This window comes from Moschus berezovskii, chromosome 14 (assembly GCF_049115385.1).
Source record: "Moschus berezovskii isolate FMDL1 chromosome 14, NW_MosBer_1.0, whole genome shotgun sequence".
NCBI lineage: Eukaryota > Metazoa > Chordata > Mammalia > Artiodactyla > Moschidae > Moschus > Moschus berezovskii.
In genome coordinates, this window is record NC_142473.1 from 48,930,152 (window position 1) to 48,952,350 (window position 22,199).

Sequence of the window (22,199 nt, forward strand, 5' to 3'; positions counted from 1 at the left end):
GTCATCAAAGGAGGTTTCTATTAATAGCATCATGCTTCTCTTGGTTAGTAGGTTTTTCGATGACCTGACACACAAGGCAGGCCTCTGAGCAGACTTACAGATGAAACAAAGAAGAAGAGATACTAAGTGTTCACTAAGAGAGTGTGAATTCAGAAGACCCTAGAAGCCTAACAGGAACTGGTCAAATCTTACACCCTGGGAGTGGTAAGGGCTGGAGGGCAGAGGTCCACTGTGAGGAAAGAACACCTCACTCTGCTCGATGCTGGACATCTGAACAGGCCACAGCCAGGACCCCGCCTGCGGCCCCAGGAGTTGGAGGAGTGCGGAGACCAATCTGAGCGCATCCACAGGCTCCCTGCTCCCTGAATCACTGTCAATTGTGTGCTCCCTGCTCCCTCCACCCAGGGCAGCAGCAAGAAGACTTCCCGAAGACGGTCGGGGTGGGAGAGGAGAGAAAGTCCCTGTGGAACTACGGGCAGAGGGTCTGCTCTTCCCTCCTGTGGCCAGAAGCAAAGCAGCGGGCCAGAGTCCAGGCACCTCTGAGGCAGAACGGAGAGAGCCGGGAGTCTTGCCTAATGAGCAGGTGTTCCTCTCCCCAGGGAGCAGAGAAGCGCAGCAGCAGGAGGATCTTAATGAGGACCAAAACGAGGAGAAGGGCTTCCTTGGTGGCTCACACAGTAATGCAATGCAGGAGAACCCGGGTTCGATCCCTGGGTCAGGAAGATCCCCTGGAGAAGGGAATGGCTAACCACTCCAGTATTCTTGCCTGCATGGACAAAAGGAGCCCAAGGAGCTACAGTTCATGGGGTTGCAAAGAGTGGGACATGACTGAGCGACTAATACACCGAACAAAAGGAGGGGAAGCCCAGAGACAGGAGTAGGCTCCCCCTAAGGGAGAGTTTTCCAACGGTCTTGTCCACCGGCAGTGAGGCTGCCGGCAGAGATGCTGAGGGGAGCGTTCACACAGAAGACTGGGCAGTCTGTGAGGGCCCTTCTTCTTGCCTGAAACTCTCCTTCTCTGACCTAGAGCTGTGCTTTGTCAGTAGCACTCAGGAAGCCCCGTTGTGAGGGGAGAGTACTGCAGCCCTCAGGGGTGCTGAGAAGCCAGGTGTGGGGCCAGGAAAGCCAGGAGGTCCTACAGTCTACCTGGGAATGCCACTGTGATTCAAAGCAATGGGCACCGTGTCCATGCAGGGTCATGCCAGGCACATGGTTGCTCTTCAGGTGTGTTCCCCACTCTCCAGGAGTTCATGGCCGGTGAAGGAGACGCCAGGCAGAGGCCACAGGACAATGCAGACAGAGCACTGAGGACAGGGCTGGTCATCACTCCCGCCCTCCAATACACCTGCGGGCAGCAGGCTTTCCTTCAGCCCATAAAACGTAAAATCATGAACCAGGGACAGTTAATACTCCTCAAGAACACAGGTGAAGGAAGAATGGCAGAAATAAAAATCAGTAGTAGCAATAATAAGGAAAAAAAAAACCCAAAAAGTTATAACAGTTGTTACACTTTATAAACTAAATGGCTCCCTTCTAAGTCAGAATGTGAGGTTAATCCATGATCATTATAAATTGAGTCACAATTACCCTTAAGAAGATTATCACAAGCTGTCACAGCTTCAAAGAAAACGAGCCAGGTCTGGGCGATGCCGGTGCAAACCACCACTGAGGCAGCACGAACCCCCACCAGGAGAGCTAACAAGATGTCGACCCACCTCTGTTCCCCAAGCCAGATGATACCCCCCAGTTCTGACATGCTGTGACACGAGGGAAACCTCACACCAAAGCAGGTGCACACTCGCCTCTCCCCCTCATTTCCAAGTGCATCACCTCACCATCTTCTGCCCCAGTTTCCTATGTGATCAGGCAGGCATGTGGCTATGACTGCGATCAGCAGCCCCGTTAGTGCAAAAGGCAATTTGCATCTGCTCCTCTGAGCCAGATCTCCTCATTCTGGAAGTCTACACCCAAGTCCAGTGCTTTCCTAGGCTCACAAAGGCTCAGAAAGACCCCAGCAAGGTGGAAGACACCCACAACTTCTAACTCCAGCTCACCTCCAGCTAGACACCTACCCTCCTGCCATAGAAAAAGAAAGAGGGTGGCAGAGCGATGGGACGGTTAACAAGGCAGGGCCGCAAGGGGGCCAAGATGTTCCTTGGGGCTGGGCTTCAGGGTGGCAGGATTCTGTGCTCCAGATGGAGTGTGTGGGCTCAGGAAAGGAATGAGGGGATGGGGTGGTTGGGCCTGAGCTGGGGCAAGTGCCAAATCCCTCTCTGCAGGATGCCAGTGCCTGAGACTCGTGGGAAGACTGAACATCTCCGGGAGACAGCCCCAGCTCCCTAGTGCCCTCTCCCCCAGAGGCAGGCTTAAGCCTCCCCAGTATGAGGCTGACTTTCTCTAAGACCTGAGCGCTCCCTTCACAAGTTGCTGTGGTTCTTGGCTCCTGGGAGAGGCTTCCCTGAACCATGATCTGGCCTGGTCCCCAGCCTGTGGATTCCTAAACACGCCATCACATCCCAGCTCCACGCGCCGGCCCTTTTCTCCCTTCCTCATCAGTCAGTCTGTGGCCACCACCCTGCCATCAGCACCCTGGGCAGGTACTTCCATAGCACTCACGGCCTCTAATCTCACAGGTACTGCCCAGGCATCTCTTCTGGGTGGTTAGAAGAGGTTAATGATACTCTGTGGGCTGCAGTGTCTTCTAGAAAGTCCTCAGCACACAGGTGTCAAGAAAGCCAGGATGCTCCAGAAACTACTTGTGCCCCCAGCCAAGATGCCCTGTGCAGGGTGACAACCCTTCTGAGTCAACATAGCCCCAGTCCCCTGATGGGACTGTCTCCTGGTCTATATGAGACTGCAGTGTGACTGCATATGTCCACAGGAAATCCTGGGTTGATGTGTGTGTATGCACACACGTGTGTGTGTTGGTGGGAGGGGGCACCCACAAATTCTAATTTGGGAAGCCCTGAAGCCCCCAAAGCAGCTGAGATTAGAGATTGTAACAATTCTCAAGAGAAAACTGTGAAGTTTCAGGCCAGTGACAGGTGCTTATCTGTAGCAGGATCTGCTTTTAACAAACCTCAGGCAGTTTCAGCTGATTTCCATTTGGATGCTGTCTGGACAGACTCATGGAAGAGCCCTGTCAGAATTCTTTTCTATCAGTGACTGGAATCAGGTTTCTTTAAGAGCAGGCTGTGTTACAGGCAGGTCGGGAGTCTGTGCCTGCCAGCCACAAGCATGTACACCGGGGCTGGCAGGAACATAGTGGACCTTAGAAGTCCAGCACCCACCCCTTTCACACACATGCCTTTCAGGGGAGGCCTGGAGATAGCCCCGTAGCCCATGGCAACCAAGGAGCCAATGGGTGGCCAAGGATCTAGCGCTGCCATGGCGATGAGCTCCTTTCCAGTGGTAATGGAGAGAATGGAGTAGAGTGGATGGGGAAAGACCCGCACCTGTGCAAGCCCCAGAGAACCCCCCTCCCCCAGCCCAACCTCCACACAGGCGTGAACACTCAGCTGTCCTTGAGACAGACCACAGCATCGGGGAACACAGGCAGGCCACGCTTCCCTGAGTGTGCCTGGGTTCCTAGGTTCGTCCTCTTGTGCATGTGAAGGCAGTTCTCATGTACTGAGTCGGTTTGTATCCATGTGTTTAAACCATTTAGCAAGTGGATTTCTGTGTCTTTGATAAATACCAGTGGTACTTGTGTGTGGGCAGTGGGAGGCAGGTATTCCCCCAAATACAGGATGTGTGTGTGTAGATAGGCAGGAGTGCACCTGTGTGAGCCCGAGAATCAGTGTGTGTGTGTGTAGACGCGCACAGCAATACATGGTGCATGAATATAGAAGCAGCCTGTGCTTTAGGTTCAGAATGACTGTCTCCAGGAATTCTCGCTCTGAGTGTGTGAACCGACCAGCAGGAGCGTCTTTGGTCCAGTGGACGTCCTTATGGGTGCATGTCTGCAGATGTATGTGTGTGTGCACGCGGCTATACTGGCGTGTGACCAGTATGCTGGGCCTAGGAGGGGCTCAGCACGGTTAACTCCCTCCCCAGGCAGCCACATGGCGCTGCCCGCCCCAACAAGGCCCATACAGGCCCAGAGCACTGGCCTCTTCCAGCAACCCCGGCCGATAAGTGGGGAGGGCAGAGCAGGCGGGTTCACTGGGGCCCCCAAAGTTGAGATAGGAAGGCCCAGCGCCTCCAACCCTCGCCCCTAGGATAGCGCCAGATGGGGAGAGTACAGCTGTCCTGCGCCCCAGCCCTGCATCCACAACCAGCCCTGCTCCCGGAGTTCGGAGTGGTGGGCATCCCGACCCAGCACCCTCGACCCTGCCCCGAGCCTTCAGCATTGAAGGGTGGTGGGCTAGACCCGCGCCCCGGGGGGAAGTGAAGGTGGGGGCCGGCGCCCGCGTACCTGTAGGGAATCCAGTCGGAATGCGGCTTGGAAGTCATGTCTCTCGGGGGCGGGGCGGCAGCTGCGGTTCGGAAGGCCGGGGCCCTTGAGGGCCGGCGCGGGGGCCCTGCTCAGCTCCCGGGCCGCCCAGGGCCGCATCCTCCCAGGCCGGGGCGCTGGGCCCCGCCGAGGCCCGCGCTGCACACCGGGGCCCCGGCCGCGGGTTCGGATAACGACTGCTTGCGCCGCGCGAGGGGCGAAGCGGCGGAGTGCGCGGGGCCGCCACGGGCGTGCGCGCGCGTGGAGGCGGGAGAAGTCGCCCGCACCGCCCCCCGCCGCCAGAGGGGCTGGGGCCCGCGCCGGGGGCCCGCCCCCTCCTCCCTCCTCCGCCCCGCCCCCGGCGGAGACCCCACCCCGAGACCGGCTCCGGCCGCCCCAACGCCCCAGCCCCCGCCACGGAAAGCGCGGGTCCCCTGGCTCCGCTCAAGTGAGAGCGCCTGCGCCCACTCTGGGTGACTACAGGCGCTGCCACTGGGCGGGTCCCCGGCCTCCAAGCCTCAGTTTCTCCTTCTGGGAAACGGGGATAATTCTAACACATACCTGCCTACCTGAACTACCTATCTCCGCTAAGGGATGGGAAACCGTTTCTTAAATGGGGTGAGGTAGAGGAAAAGTAGGGGGTGGGATCCAGTTATGTAGGAAAGGAATGATGCCCAAAAGACCGAAAGAGGTCCAAGGGGACCTTCAGGTGCCGAGCACGGAGGTTGGCCTTTCCCTCTCCCAGCAGCTCCAATCGCCTCCCAGGGGAAACTTCTTTCTTCGGTTTTAGTAAAGGAGGTGTCTTCCCACTGCGGAGGAGTACTTCCCCTCTATGCTATAGCCGTCAAGACAAGGATAACATTCAGCTAGTGCATCCTTAGCCCTTAAATTTTATATTACTTAATTTCCACAGCAGCCTTGAGAGGCAAGTAGCTGCTGCTGTTTCCCAGAGAATAAAGCCTTGGGAAGGCTAAGATGTCCAAGGACAGAGTTCCCAGCGATCGAGCTGAAAAGGACCCAGCGTCTCTGTCTTCCAAAGCCTTAAGGACCACACTTAAACAGAGGCAAAACCTCTCAACAAAGATAACCTTCCAGTCTCTGAGCACTGAAGTGGTCCTGGCTGCGATGAGCACCGAGTTCAAAGCGTGTTAAGGTGAAGGGCAGCCAATCCACAGCAGGGCTGGCGAAGCTGGGGGAGACCCGGGGATAGCGAGGGGTCTCCACACTGCAGGTGGGTGTCCTCGCGTACACCCTGGATTCAGCAGCGCCATCCCCCAGCCAGGCCAGGGGAGTGTCCGTGACTGCCTGGCTAATGGCGAGAAGCTGGGAGGGCCCCTCCAGCCGCCCTGGGTCCACAACCAGGAGCCCCCACCCCAGGACTCTCCCCACTATAAAAACAGTAACCGGGATCTTGGCGGAGGCGGTGGGGGGGGGGGGAGCGGTGTTTGCTGAGCATCAGGTGCCAGCTATATAATTTGTGTAATCCTCACAACCACACAGTGGTAGGTGACCTTATCATACCCATTTTATAGAAACAGGTACCAAGAAGACAAAGATCTTGCCCGAAGTCACACACCTGGTCAATGGTGAAGCCAGGATTTAGACACCAGTGCCACAGCCCTTGTCCTTAGCTTCCTCCTGCCTATCACAGATCTTGCAGTGTGTGCGCACACACACACACACGCCGCCTCCCTCTTTAGGCTTCTGGCGCACAGGGCAGTCAGATCCATCTCTGTCTAGTGCAGCATCAATGCTCGCCAAAGGCTGTGACCTCTGATTATTTATCAGCCTCCAAGAGCTATCACTGTCAATGAGAACAGAGAGCAGACAAAGAAGAAAAATTCACCCCAGAGTAGGGTGCAGGGGGCAGAACATAGGGCGGTTTCCTTGTCTGCTGGGACCCTTGGCCTGAGCCTCTGTTTTCACTCCTGTCAGGTTCAAGAAGGGCTCCAGAAAGGGGCTGGTCCCTGCCCTGGAGACCAAGGCAGCACAGCAAATCACTACCCAAGGCCTCTATCTATCAGACCTGTGGACAGAACACTGCCTAGAAGCAAGAGGTCAGTACCACCTTCCAGACCATCAGCAGCTACCAGCCACTTCAGAGATGAGCTAAGACTGCCTCTTCAAGAACTTGAGGCTACTTTCCTCCTTTTTTCCCAAATTATCTGACACCTTAAAGCAATCAGAATCAAGCTGGAAGGTCTCAGGAGCCTGGAGTAATTGAATCTATTAAATAGATACTTTAAGTTCTGTCCTAAGGGAGCATATCTGGAGGCAGAGTGAGGTGCAGAAAAAAGACAGTTTTCCATGTCTCTTTCTGTGGAGGCTGTGTGAACCCATGGGATGTGGGGGAGCCAGAGGGGCTGTGTGCCATGTGTGTGTAAGGTATCCCTGCAATCATAATGGGTCTGCACAAGAACATTTGTTAGTTGATATGTTGATATGTGTGCATGAGGAGGATCTAAGCATGTACTTCGGTGAGTTCTACAGGGATGTGTGAGTTTCATACTCAATTCAGAACTGGTGATGGGTTTTGCTGCTCAGATGACTTCCCTGGTTGACATTAAAAGCGTATGGCCTTGGCTTCTACTAAAAAAAAACCACTCCAGAAAGGTATGAGAAGAATATTGTGCTAAACTGTGTTTAAAATACAGTTGTGCCGTACAGTGACCCTTGAAGAAGTACCTAAGCTTTTTAAATTTAGCCCAGGAACAAGGGTATCTCTACTGAAACAGAGCAGCCCACACGCCCTCCTCACCACCTGTCCCATTCCTCAAAGATGAGGTATTTGCTGTGAATTTAAATTCTCCTCATGGCATGTTAGGCATTTTCAAACATGGCCCTGGTTTGTCAAGGGAGAGAAAGAACACATGGGGACAGAAACAGCCTGAAGAAGACCTTCACCAGCTGCCACCCACCTGGGAACCCGAGCGCACATTTCCCTCAGTAAGGCTTGTTCATTTAAGGAAGAAGGTGAACATGTTGGCACCTTGCTACTTCCATGTGGAATCTTAAATTTTCTGTTCCTAATTTAACAGTTTGAGTTTGGGCCACCTTGCATCAATTTTGGAAGCAAAAGGAGGTGAAGAATAAATGAACATCGATTCAGATTGGGCACCAAGTCCCAAGGTGTCCTCCCTGCTTCATAGCTTGGCACAGTACCCTTGTATTCTGAGGAAGACAGTGCAGTCGACCAAACATCAACTCGACCCAACTGGGATCAAGGGCCCTTGCAGCAATTCAGCAGGTGTCAGGCTCAACCCTGCTCTCAGGGAGCTTTCAGTTTGGCAGGAGAGACAGAAAGCACCAATGCACTGGTATCACAGTCCAGGTGTACAAAGTGCTGGGAGCAGCCAGTGATTCTAAAAGGAGGGATGTCAGGTTAGGATAAGCCTTCCCTGAGAATGAAAAAGGATGACAGTTGAATTGGGCCTTGATGGATGAGGAAGCTTTTTGTTTTTGTCAGCCAGGGAAGTCCCCAGGAGGGTTTTGATAGACAGATGAGGAAGGAATCGGTGAAGTTTAACAGTTCCTGAGAGTCTTTGACTGGCGTGGCATGGTTCTGGGCTCTTTTCCCAAAGGGCATTCTAGACAGAGAGGATGACATGAGCAAAGGCAGGGATGTGAGAGTCTGACCAATGCATGTGAAAATCTAAGTGCAAATCGCCTAATGTGGTAGCATGCAGGTGAGTGGTTTGGTGTGGCAAAACCCTAAAAGTTAAGGTAGGACCAGATCACATGGTCCTCAGAGCATCTGACTGGCAGGCTTGGATTTTATCCTGTAGCCAATGGGGAACCACTAATGGGTTTTAAGCCAAGGGTAATCACTGTGGACGGTGATTGCAGCCATGAAGTCAGAAGATGACTGCTTCTCTACAGGAAAGCGATGACAAATCTAGACAGTGTGTTGAAAAGCAGAGACATCACCCTGCCAACAGAGGTCCATACAGTCAAAGGCTATGGTCTTCCCAGTGGTCATATATGGTTGTGAGCTGGACCGCAGAAGGCAGAGCGCCAAAGAATCGATGCCTTCAAACTGTGGTGCTAGAGAAAACTCCTGAGAGTCCCATGGACAGCAAGGAGATCAAACCAGTTAATCTTAAGGGAAATCAACCCTGAATACTCACTGGAAGGACTAATGCTGAAGCTGTAGCTCCAGTATTTTGGCCACCTGATGCAAACAGCAGACTCACTGGAAAAGTCCCTGATGCTGGGAAAGATTGAAGGCAGGAAGAGAAGGGGGCGTCAGAGGATGAGATGGCTGGATGGTATCACCAATACAATGGACATGAACTTGGGCAAACTTTGGGAGGTGGTGAGGGACAGGGAAGCCTGGCGTGCTGCAGTCCGTAGGGTTGCAAAAAGTCGGACATGACTGGGGGTGCAACTGAACAGCAACAACGACCTGCCCACGTGTACCTTTTAGAAAAAGAGAATTGAGAACAAAAGGGAGGATAAAGAGAGACAAGCCCAGAGGTACTGAAACCTGCTAGATGGTGGATGGGGAAGCCCAGGGCAGAGATAAAAGGCCCTACACCAGGGACCAGTGCTTTGCAAAGCTGTGGGGCAGACATCATGGGAAGATGGCAGCACATGTGTGGGCAGCCAGAGAAGCCCTCTGAAATTCCATTCAAACTGCAGAATATACAGGGACCACTGCTCCATTACACATGATTAAAGTGAGATAAATAGGCTGTGAAAAAAAAATGTAGGGTAACCACTCATAGAATTAAAAGCAATATGTCTATTTTCCAAATCACTGCAGAAGAGAAAAATAAAAATTTTCAGAACAACAGAAATGATCACAGTCTAGGGACTTCCCTGGTGGTCCAGTGGTTGAGCCTCTGTGCTGCCAAGACAAAGAACGCAGGTTCTGTTACTGATTGTGGAACTGGGATCCCACATGCTGCATAGTGTGGCCAAAAAAAGAAAAAAAATATAGTCTAAAGGAAACATAAAACTCACAAAGTATAAAACAAAGTAATAGGAAGAAAACCAAATGTAATGGTGAGGAAGTCAGTATAAATGAGTGCCTGTAAGACTGTCACACATGACTATCATTTGTGGAGGATGCTCTCTATGCTCACACCCTCTGTGTGTTTCAGAAAAGTAAAAGGGTGATGAAATGAACTATGGAGTTGAGGCTCCGAGGTAATAGATACCACATTCCAGGGTGAGGTGGGACACCACCAAATGTGACATGGAAAAGAGGCTGTATTATCAGCTGGCACATCTCTGATACATATAAAATAAAACAGGCTGAAAAAAAAAATGGTTGTTGGAGGTTCAACAGGAGTTTTAGAGAGGCCCCCAGGGTCCAGTGAGCCCTAAGTAGAAAGGGTGGAGAGTACTATGTCCTTCATCTCCAACCTGAAGGGTGGAGCTTGATGGAAACCCCTCTGAGAGCTTAGTGTCCGACTCTTTGCAATCCCATGGACTGTAGCCTGCCAGGCCCCTCTGTCCATGGGATTCTCCATGCAAGAACACTGGAGTGGGTTGCCATGCCCTCCTTCAGGGGATCTTCCCAACTCAGGAATTGAACCTGGGTCTCCTGTGTTGCAGGCAGATTCTTACCATCAGAGCCACTAGAGAAGCCCAGTATGGGGCCACAGTGCTGGGGCCTCTGAGTCACACCTGCCCTGATGGTTGAGAGGGTGCTGCTGCCCCAGGGTCAGCCTGTGCTCTCGGGTTAGTGGGGTGATGGATACAGTGTGGGCCCCAGCACGAGGAACAGGTGTGACTGTCTTAGGTCCCAGGCCAGAGGGCCCCCTTGTTAGGGGAGGCCACAGTGGGGGAGGGGGTGAGTCCAGCTGCTTTCCCAGGGCCTGAGAATGGGTTCATAGGGTGAGCCATAGAGCGTAAGCACCAGCCACATCAAAGGAGCTGTTCTTGGGGAGATACCCCAGTGATGGAATGATCCCCAAAAAACACCCCACGCAGAGAGATAGCCCAGAGAGTGTGACACCAGCTCATCAGAATATCTTATCAGTCAGGGGAGAACTTTCCTCTCCTCTCCTCTCCCCGCTTTGTGCCTTCATCTTGGACCCTGGAGAGGGTCAGAACTGCTGAGTGGACCCTCGCCTGCAAGCAGCTGGCCTGAAGCAGGCTGGGGTGGACAAGAGAAGCTGATGTTATTCTGGAGTTCAAAGATTTTTTTAATCACAATAGATAGAACAAACTAATGGCTGACAGGACAACCTTTGGTTACCTGGAAATGGCCAGAAAAGTCATGGACTTACCTTCAATTTCATTTAGGTTTTGGGGGGAAAACAGCCTCGAAGAAAAAAATTAAAGAGACCATGGGAGACAAAAATAAAGTTGGCTTTATGATTCCATCTCATGAGTCATGCCTATTCAACCCAACAGCTACACATGGCTTCTCTCATCTAATCCTCACAACAACACTATGAGGTAGGTACTATTATTATCCCCATTCTGCAGATGAAGAAACTGGAGGTTACATAACCTGCTCAAAGCCCCACAGATAATAAGTGAAAGAGTTCAAACTCAGGCAGCACAGAGTTCTAGAGCTCACAGCTCAGTGGCTATTCTTTAGAGAAAACCCAGTGATGAGGGCTTAGCCCTTTGCCTCATTAATTCCTGTCCTAGAAATTCAGCCAAGGGAAACATGCACTGGAGCTGAAGTTTATGTACAGAGATAGTCATCCCAGCTTTATTTCTATGGGGGAAATTGGCAGAAATTGGTAGGGGGGGTAACAAAATGTATGTCATTTGGGCCTTGGTTAGGTCAATGGTTCTATGTTCACAGGATGGATCTCTAAGTATCCTTTAGGAGAAATGTAACTACAGAGGAACAGGTTTATGAGGTAAGATACAATATTGTAGGAAAGTATAATATCCTACAAAGAAGCTCCACACTAGCATATGCATACGTGATCTCAGAAAAAGTTGCCCAGGGTGAGAAAGACACAGTTTAGCCCATCAGCAAAGCCACCCTAGGACCACCTTTCAAGGTGCTGGCTTCCTCTTAACTCTAGCTTTTGGCGCCTTAGACCTCCTGTTGACCCCTCCATAGCACAGACAGCACCGTGCCAGTGTGGTTAGGGAGACAGACAGTAAACGAACCTTGGCACACAACCGGTTTAGTGAATTAATAAATAATATTCTTAAAGCTGTACAACTGAAATATCCTTAATTGTCCTATGTAGTATGATGTGTTACCAAGATGGCAGCCAGGTGGCCACTCTCCAGTCCACGTGGGCATTAAAAATGTTTGCAATTTTGATCCAGGTATTAAATGATTTATCTTGGAGGGGGTGGGGAAGTGTGGGAAGGAGGCGTAATACCTGCTCTTGGCCCAGTTTACCAGCTCTGCTTTGAGGATCTGCTGAGCATATTCTGCTCCGAGGACCCAGACGCAGGTCAGGTGTGGCTGGGGGACCCAGAGCCGAGGCACAGGGTCTCTGCCCACTTCCACACAGGGCATCCAAGGAGAAGGGGCTGAGGTTAGAAATAGGAAAAGGCTCTGAGGAGGAACACTCAGGCCCCCGTGCTCAGCCTGCAGGAGGGGTTTGTTTTATCAGTGTTATTGAATTTGCAGATAAGCAACAATGAATTAAGCTGATCAGGAAGAGAGGGAGCGAGTTCTCATTTGTTCATAATGCAAGATTTATCTAGCAGAGCTCTCTCCTTTGTCAAACAGAGAGCCACAGACTTTATATCCTCCAGCAAAGAACATTTTATTTTGTAACCTTTCAGAAAACCTATGAGTTTGCGGTTTTGACATGTTTTTTTTTCCCCCCTCATCTAAGAAAACCATGGTTATTTAAAATGTGAGATTCATTTTAAACAACCCTACTCTGAATTTGCTAACCCATCTCTCTAGCAAGAGGAATCAGACCCTGAAATGCAATTTAAACTATTTGCAAAGTTTATTACCCCTAACATACCATCTTTTCGCTCCACGACCCTTCTCTTTTGCTGCTAATGGTTCATAAATATCAAATTCTAATCAGATTCTAAAGCTGCCCAGTCACTGAAGAAGCAGTGTCCTCTAAGGTAAGAGCTATGGGATTGGAATGAAGCTGTTCTACATTTCTGGCTCCGTTTTCCCATCTCTGAAATGGGGAGAAAAGTCACCAAGACCTACAGAGGCAGCAGGTATAGAAGAAAGAACACCAGACCCAGAATTCCAGTGCTGGCTTTGTTGTTAACGTGCTGTGTGACTTTCAGTGAGTATGCTGCCTCTCTGTGCCTCGAGAAATTCAAGGGGTGGGATGTTCTCCAAGGCTACCTTCCAGTGCTACACGTTTCTCAGATATTTTAACTCTGGATAGCAGGGCTGTTAGGAGACAAAAGGAGGTGATTAGAACTTGCTCAACTCTGAAATAAGGATAGAAGTCTTGCATTTTATAAAAGAAACACACCGCAGTGAAAACACACTAGACTTGAACTGAATTCTCGTCTTCTCTGTGCTGCTAACTCATTGGGTAGCCAAGGACCACTTGCAGGGCTCACCTCAGCTTCTCATCTGTTATGTGGGGACAACGCACATCTTGCCTACGACATAGGGTGTGTGAGACTGAACGCAGAGAAGGAATGTGAGCCTGCGATCACTGTGTTCCAAAGCAGCACGGAGATGTGACAACACACAGTAATTAGAGCTTCCACTTATTGAGCCCTGGTGTGGAGCCAGCACTGTGCTGAGCATTACCTGTATTATCTCATTGATTGCTCACAGCAACCCTGAGGAGCTATTATATGAAAGGAAGCATAAGCTCTATGGGTGGTCACAACAGCAAGGATTAACTCGCCTTGGCGGAAGCCTGGGCCCATCTCAGAGGAGGATGAGAACAGGCAGTCCCAGTGGCCGCTGCCCTGCCTGGGCTCTGCGGGGAGGAGAGAGCCGCTCCACCTCAGCATCTCCGAGCTCTGGGCAGCTCCTTCTACACTTCATCAGTGAGACAGTGCCCAGGGCTGGTGGGGCTGGGTGGGGCCGAACCCACCTATGCCTTTCTCCAACTCCAGGCTGCTTCCGACCTGTCTGCATCTCTCTCCCCGATTCTCGGTCTTCCTCCCAGGCCACCCTCCTTCACATCTCCGCTGCAGGCACCATCTCCCTGCTGCTGCAGAGCCAGCCCCTTCCACGGCCTTAAGGCTGGCACGGGGCAGGTGGCAGGGAATGAGGGGCCCTGCTCAGCAGGACGAAGCCCTGGATTTTGGCTTGATTTTCTCAGGCCAGCTGGCCCTGTCCAGGCCCTCATACTCATCACTACTTCTGGGATCTCCTTGGAGATGGGCAAACTGGGCTGACCCTCAGAATGGGCTTCAGAGGTCTCCTCTCCCAAGCAGGCAGAGTTCGGAGAGTTGTTGTTGTATGTTCCTCTAGCTCATGTCACCCTCCACTCTTCTCCAGCTTCTTGGAACACCTGATCCAAAATCCCACAGGCCTGCCTGCTGGGTCCCACCTCTGCATACTTTCACCCCAGCCTGTCCGGTTTTCATGGGTGAAGGGTACCCATTTCTCTGGCTCAACCCAAACTATTTTTTACTTTGCCCCATCCCACCTCTTGGCTCTGACACACTGTAGGATCCTCCTGGGGACCCCCACCAGAGCAGGTGACTGGACACTTGCTGATGCTGTTCGCTGACATCCTCCCTCATCCAAAGATACTTTTAGTGTCTTGGATGTTGGGAGACCTGAATCTAAGTCCCTGGCCTCCTTTCATGACCATCGACAAATCTCTTCCCAGTTTTCCTGGTCTCGATGTACCAATCCGGAGAAGGCAATGGCAACCCACTCCAGTACTCTTGCCTGGAAAATCCCATGGACAGAGGAGCCTGATAGACTGCAGTCCATGGGGTCGCTAAGAGTCAGACATGACTGAGAGACTTCACTTTCACTTTTCACTTTCATGCATTGGAGAAGGAAATGGCATCCCACTCCAGTGTTCTTGCCTGGAGAATCCCAGGGATGGTGGAGCCTGGTGGGCTGCCGTCTATGGGGCCGCACAGAGTCGGACACGACTGAAGCAACTTAGCAGCAGCAGATGTACCAATCTATAAGATGAGGGGATTGGATTAGATAATGTCTAAGGCCCCCAATATCACTGGAGTTCCAGTATCCAGGGCCCCATCTGACAATTTACATGAAAAGGATGCACATTTCTCACCTCCCACTCTAAATGCCCTGGGAGAGCTGAGTAGGGAACACTCAGAGCAGGTTCATTTCGCTCTCACGCCCCTAAGCAAAAGTATAGTGAGCAGAGACCATCCCTCACCTGGTGGCACACCCAGAAGACACGTGGGAGACACACAATGCACCCTGGCAATGGATCTGAATTCCTTCCTTCCCCGGAAAATGAGTAGAGGGGATAAGCATGTACAAATAACTCAGTAGAAAGGTAAACAGACAAGTCCCTCAAAAACTCCACATGACCACAAGTACATAGGAAAAACCGGCACCATGATATTCCCTCCCACGTGAAATCCATCACCAGGTCCTGTGGCGATTAGCTCCTAAGTATCTCTTCAATTGGTCCCCTTTGTCAATCTTCTCACCATTTCCAATGCCACCACCCTGGTCCATGCTACTTCATCTGAGGTACGTGGGATCACCTGTGCCCTTCAGGTGTCCACTCTGGAGCCAGATCTGTGGCTTCAAACCAGGCTCTGCCACAAACTCCCTGTGTACTTGCAGACTTAATATTTAATATACAGGAACCACTCGGAACAGCACCTGGCAAGTTGTAAGGAGATGTGTGAGTTGGCTGCTATTACATAATGAGCTGCACCCCCTTTCCCTCTGGCTCTCCTGCAGTCTGTTCTCACATGGCATTGAGAGTGATCGCTCCATAATGCAAATCTACCATTGCACCTGCTGCATTAAATCCTTCACTGATTTCCCTTGCTTGCAGACCAAAAAAAAATGTTTAAGTGTCCACACAACTGATCAAGTTTCCATTCTTCAGCCATACTGGTCTGCTTTCAGACAAGCCAGGCTCACACTCTCCCAACCTCAGCAGAGGCTGTCTCTTAGGTCTAGAACCTACCCCCCACCCTCCCCGCTTCCAGTTCAAGGATCTATTGCTGAGACCTAGGGTGATGGTTCAGATGGGATGGAGCCAAACCAACCACCTCAATTTTTAAAAGTTCCTGAAGGCAACGTTGAGGAATAGTCTTTCAGTTCAGTTCAGTCACTCGGTCGTGTCCGACTCTTTGTGACCCCATGGACTGCAGCACACCAGGCTTCCCTGTCCATCACCAACTCCTGGAGCTTACTCAAACTCATGTCCATAGAGTCAGTGAAGCCATTCAACTGTCTCATCCTCTGTCATCCCCTTCTTCTCCCACCTTCAGTCTTTCCCAGCATCAGGGTCTTTTCTAGTAAGTTCTTCGCATCAGGTGGCCAAAGTACTAGAGCTTCAGCTTCAGCATCAGTCCTTCCAATGAATATTCGGTACTGATTTCCTTTAGGGTTAACTGGTGTGATCTCCTTGCAGTCCAAGGAGTCTTCTTCCAAGGAGTCAAGAGTCTTCTCCAACACCACAGTTCAAAAGCATCAATTCTTTGGCACTCAGCTTTCTTTATAGTTCAACTCTCACATCCATACATGACTACTGGAAAAACCATAGCTTTGACTGGACAAACCTTTGATGGCAAAGCAATGTCTCTGCTTTTTAATATGCTGTCTAGGTTGGTCATAGCTTTTCTTCCAAGGAACAAGCATCTTTTAATTTCATGGCTGCAGTTACCATCTGCAGTGAGTTTGGAGCCCCCCAAAATAAAGTCTGTCACTGTTTTCATTGTTTCCCCATCTATTTGCCATGAAGTGATAGGACCAGATGTCATGATCTTAGTTTTCTGAATGTTGAGTTTAAGCCAACTTTTTCACTCTCCTCTTTCACTTTCATCAAGAGGCTCTTTAGTTTTTCTTCAGTCATTAGTCTACTGTATTATACTATATATTAGCCTATATTAGAAAGTAGAGTCATAATTTACATTGTTGCAAATGGGATTAACCCAGGGATCAAACCTGCAATAATTTACATTATTGCAAACGGCACTCTGTACTGAATTCTTGAGAAAACTAAAGTGGATCAGTGAGAAAATCTCTAGAATCAGAAAGTTCAATAAAGTCGCCACATAAAAAGATAAAAATAGTCAATATTTCTTATTATTATAAAATAATAATCATTTACGCTTGAAAGATCTCTCATCTACAATGGAAAGATTATGTGTGAAATGTTTTAAAATAATATTAATGAAACTTATTTGTGATCCATATGAAGAAATTTATGCAATATAATTGAGATTTATAAAAAGAACTTGAATGGAGATTCCTAATATATTCCTACCTGATAAGAAGAGTATTTTAAAGATAGTAACTTTTCCTAAATTAGACTTAATTCAAAGCAACAATTGAAAGGAATTTTGAAACTTGATAATGTACAGGAATTTCTTAAGATCCCCTTAGGTGATGACCTGAGGAAAGGAAGGCATAGGCCAAGATGGTCTGTGAACCATGCTTCTAAGACAAGAAAGGCAAAGTAGTCGCTTTGCCTTGCTGACTAGTGCCAATCAGCAGTGTTCCTAAAAACAGGTCATCAACCAGAATCTCCTGCAGAGCCCAGGGAACTCTTCTCAACACTTTGTAATAACCTACATGGCAAAAGAGTCTGAAAAAGAATAGATATATGTGTGCATACATAACTGAATCATTTTGCTATACACCTGAAGTGAATACAGCATTATAAATCAACTATACTCCAGCATAAAAGGAAAATTTTTTAACAAAGAGGATTCCTAAATTTTGTCTTACAAAGCAGTTGGGTCAGTGATAAAATTAGGCGTCCATTCTCTACCTCAAGTGTTTTCAAGGGTAACTCGCTAATAAGAGGTGAGGTGTTAGTTTTGAGGTGCCAACTTCGAGCGCGTGGGCAGTGGGGGCAGACTCCTGCACCAGAGCACAGAGGCCTAAGGGTGCAGGCAGACCGAGGAGGCGGGAGGCTACAGGGCTGGCGGTGCGTGTTCAGAGGATGCCTGGGCTCGGCCTGCTCCCCCGACCCCCAACCCTGCACGGGAAGCTGCCAATAGGCTCCCCGTCTCAGGCAAGCCCATCGTTGCTGAGCGATCACCAGCACCAGCTATGCCCACCCTGCGGAGGCACATCTATCACTGTGCGGCCGTCCTGCCTGCCTCCCAGAACAGCAGGTGAGGGGCAGCGGCAAGGGGAGCTGGTGTGACCACTTCCTTTTTTGCCTATTTCACCCAATCAATGGGCCCCTTTTTCACTTTCAGAGCTGTGAGTTGAGCACACAACTCAACTGATCTGTGTTGATGCCCAAGATTAGGGCAGCCTGGGATAAACTATTTTCCTGCCCTTGATTCCTCAAGATAACCCAGGTAAAAATTATCTGGAGGAAAAGAAAAGTAAGTAAGAAAAGCAAAGAAAATTCTGATAATGATGGCTAATGAGAGGAGGACCAGTCCCACTAGATGTTAAAATATATTATAAAGCAACACCAACTAAAACAGCATGCTGACAGATAGGAATCTCACATGAAATTTCAGTGGACAAAGACAAGCAACCCAGGAATATACCCCATTTTCTATAAGAACTTAAATATTACCCAAAAAGTACTAAACAAGAAAATAGGAATGCAAAATTGTGATGACAACAGTATAAAATGAAGTGTACATGGGGTTATCTGGAAGGGGAGAGGGAAACATTCCAGAGCCTTGAGATTTTGGCTGATTTTCAGTAGAAGGAATTGGGGTTACCACAGCAGGCAGTTTACGTAGAGAAAGAGCAAAGAAAAAAAAAAGTCTAACAGTTCAGCAAAGCAGGAAGTATGCTGGGATCTGAATTCACAACTTCTCACTGATGAGTGGCCTGGGTCTAGGTCTTCCCCTTTCTGGGCTTCAGTCCAACAATTCAAAGATAAAGGATTAACACAGATGACCTCCACTGGCCCTTCCAGCTCAGCCCTTCTTCTGGGATTGACAATCTGGGAAATCATCCCCCATTTCTGGTTTCTACAGCAGGATACGATGGGAAAAAAAGAAAGACCCTCAGACCTTTCCTGACCCAAACTGCTGAGTGACGCTGGAAGTTGGCTCTGGTCATCTGAGCATTGAGACTCCCTCTACAGCCAGCCCTGTTAGTCTCTGGCACCCAGAGATGAGTAAGACATGGTGCCAGCCTATGAGAATCACAGGGCAGTGGAGGACACTGGTGAACACAGACACAAGTGATTATCCTGAGCAGAGTGAAGGTTTGGACCAGTGGGGTCCAGCGTTGTGGGGGCACAGGGGTGGGCAGTAGAGTCTGGCCAAGGGTCAGACAGAGCTTAGCAGCCGAGGCACCACTCAAGGCTGGATAGAGGTTTAATGAAAAGGAATAAGGGAGACACAGGAGGCAGGAGAGCATTGGGGTGGGTGGGTGGCGTATGGAATGAATGGGGAGGTTATTCGGGGTCAGGCTGAGGTCTTGAATTTCTTAGCAGCAACAGGAAGTTGGGGAGACACACGGTCCTGCTTGTAAGGGAGATCACAGGCAGTCCTTGGCGCAGAGTCTGGGGTGAGGCAAGAGGGATGCAGAGATACAGGTGAGTGGGCTCTTCAACAGCCCAGAACAGAGGGGCCTGGCTGAGAAAGGGACCAGGGTGAATGGCACAGCTGAGATGAGCCCACTGAGAAAGGGCTTGGGGCAGGGCGCACAACCGGAGGGAAAGCAGAGCCTTTGGAGATAGCTTCTGAGGCCAGACTGCCTCAAGCTTTTGTGTTTGGAGTATTTTTTGTTTTTTGGGGGTTTTTTTTTGGCTAATAATCCTGGCTCTGCCATTTAGAGTCATGGAAGCCTGAACTATTCATGTAACCACTCTGGCCTCAGTCTTCTTATCTGCAAACAATTGCAAATGTTTCTTAGGGATTTCGGGAGACTAAGTGATTTAATCAATGAAAGCCTTTGGAATAGTGCCTGACATGGGAAGTGCTCCACGAGAGGGGATGATGACAATGAAGATGGTGGGGGAACAGCTGGAGGTGGGGCAGGGATCCCCACAGGAAGCACAGTGGGAGAAGAGGTTTGGGAGGGGGGTTGGGTGTGCGAGTTCCAATTCAGGTATGCTAGGTTTGCATGTCTGTAGGACACACATTTGGGGTAAGCGGAAGAGCATACACAGAGGATGGGCCAGGAGATGGGTTCAGGGAGTCTTGAGGGAGGAGGCTGAGGGAGAGAGGGCAGAGAGCTTGCCCCAGGGGAAGATGCAGAAAAGGGGCTGACCAAAGAGGGGGATTTTGTGGGGGTGAAAACCATCAGAGTGAAAGCTCCCAGGGCAGGGATTTCCTCAGCTTTGCTCCCCAGTTTATCCCCATTATCTAGGGCAGTGCTGGAACAAAGCAGATCAATATTTCTTTGCTGGGTACATAAATAAAGATAATCATCCCTATATACTCCATATATTTTCTTAGGCACAAAGTAATAACAGAAGCTAATGTTTATTAAACATCTACTATGTGCAAGGCACTGTGCTAAAAACTGAATTGACGGGGTCTCATCGAGTTTTTATGGTAGCCCTATATGGGAGGTACTATCAATGTTCTCATTTTACAGACCAGGAAACAGGTTTCAAAGGTAAAGCAAATTGCCCGAGTTCACACAGCTAGGAAGGAGCAGAGACAGGGTCCAAACCTGGGAATTTGTGACTCCTTGACACGAACAGGATGGGAAACTGGGAAAGGACAGCCCATCAACAACCCCATTGCACTAACTCCCAAGTGCCCCATAAAGAGTGACAGTTCCTAGATCTTGCTGGAGGAAGGGGTAGGCAGAGTTAGTGTAAGACTGGTGGGGTAAGGTCATTGACAAACCAGTATCTTATGCAGCCAGACACTGGGAGGACAGAGAAATCAGATCAGGAAATCAGAGTGGAGCTGCTGGAGTGAGAGGTTCAGAATGAAGGGCAGAAACAGAGGGGGGGGTCCTATCTTTGGTGGCGATGGCTCTGGGTGCGAGTGTGTGCGCCGCAGAGAGCTGATGGGCTACACAGGTTGCCCAGAGGATCTTGGCAAGTCCAGACAGGTCCAGGGGTGTCCTGGGGAAAAGGGACTGAGGGCCATTTGCCAAGTGCAGGGATTGCACACCTGAAAGGGGCGGAGCTTGTGCAGGTGGCTTCACACCCCTTCAGAGTGCTTTTGTAACCACTGCTGAAGTCCCCAAACACCAGCAGTTATTACTGGTGTAATTTACAGGCTAGTTCCTAGACCAAGGACTCCAGACCCAGGGATCGTGTCTGATTCTGGCCCCTGCTACGTGCCCAGTACAAGCACAGCACCTGCTAAACAAGCACATTTTCCAGAAAGGGATACAAACAGTCACATAGGCTAGACTTGCCCTGGATCTCCAACTTGCAGGGGACAGACCGGGACTCAGGACCCTGGAATCCTCTTGGTCCAGGGCTGTGGTGCCCAGAGCAGGGGGCGGGGGGGTCCTGGAGGAAGACTGAAGCAGCTTCAGCCTGACTCTCCCCAGATGTCTGGACCCTCTACACGGTCCTCCTCTCTCCAGAGGATATTCCACCCCTTGGTCCTCTGTACACAGCAATGGACCAGGCCTGGGATCAGGGCTCTGGCACAGGCAGGTGACACAACCAGGGACTGAACCCAGCTCCCTCAGGACTGCACGGAACTGCCTGCCCCCCTCATCCTGACCCCATGCTGGGCCCCTCCTGACTCCCTTCTTCACTGTGCTGCCTGCCTCTGGTGATGCTCCTGCAGGGAAAAGGTGGTTCCACGCTATGCCAAGCAAGACCTCAGCCCAATCCTGATCAGACCTGCTGGCTCTGCCACTCTGGGAACATCCGGTGTGAGAGAGAACTGCTGAGGGCCCGTTCTGCCCCTGGCAGGACCCTGGAGCCCCACAGGTCCCGGGGCCTCAGGGCAGCGTCCGGCTGTGCCCTCCCTCCTCAGCTAACTCAAGGACGACACGTTAGCCACAGGCTAATCAGCCACAGCACCAGCTGGAGCACTAACCACCATGCATATGCTCCGTCACAGAGGTGTCTGTCACATGTGAATGGACCTACTATGTGCATGAGCGGTGTGAGTGCTTTCCACGCATCATTGTGACTCCTCACGTGATTCTGGATTCGAGATGTTAATAAACCCATTTTTCAGATGAGGAAACAGAGGCTCAGAAACTTGCCAGGATTTAACCATCCACTGGGCTAAACTCACCATAACCCGCAGGTCAGACTGACCCAGAAGCTGAGGTTTCTGTTCCAGCTCTGCTCCTGGGCTTTGCCAGTGCACATGCCGCCCCCACCCCTCCCCCACCCCAGGACCTTCCTGCTGAGGGCAGAAGCCCACCTGAGACACACATGGCCCTGCTCTAGAAGCTAAAAGAAGCAAAAGGAGGGAAACTGGCATTTGTTGAGCAACAACTATCTGTGGTGAGCACTTTCATACATTCTTTTCTAATTCAATTCTTTTGAATTCCTCTGTAATTCAACCACCCTATAGTGAATATCCCCATTTTACAGAAGAGGAAGTGGAGGGTGGGAGTTGGTAAACTAAAGTGACACAGAAACACAGAGTATCAGGATCAGACTCGGTTATTCGAATCTGAATCCACATTTCTGCTGCACCAAACCACTTCTCAGCTCTGTCTAGTTGCCATTTGGGGGTCCTGGGGCCATGTCTCCCCTGTCCATGATCACTGCTCCAGCCCTACCCAAGCCCTGGGTCCATGAGCATCAGGCCAGGAATGAAAGGGAAAGGAGATTCGCTTCCAGCCCAAAGG

General features: G+C 50.4%; 1 protein-coding gene across 2 annotated transcripts in view; it reads right to left on the bottom strand.

Annotated features, from left to right (window-relative positions):
* Nucleotides 1-22,199, bottom strand: part of TUB (TUB bipartite transcription factor) — an 88,223-nt gene that overhangs the window by 20,576 nt on the left and 45,448 nt on the right. Inside the window, exon 1 of one of the 2 annotated variants that reach the window (XM_055423431.2) lies at nucleotides 4,418-4,605. The exons of the other annotated variant lie outside the window; for it this stretch is intronic. Within the exon in view, the coding sequence (XP_055279406.1) occupies nucleotides 4,418-4,455 (38 nt within the window). The 5' untranslated portion in view covers nucleotides 4,456-4,605. Of the gene's footprint in view, nucleotides 1-4,417; nucleotides 4,606-22,199 lie in introns of those variants that run through there. 2 annotated transcript variants of the gene reach the window in all.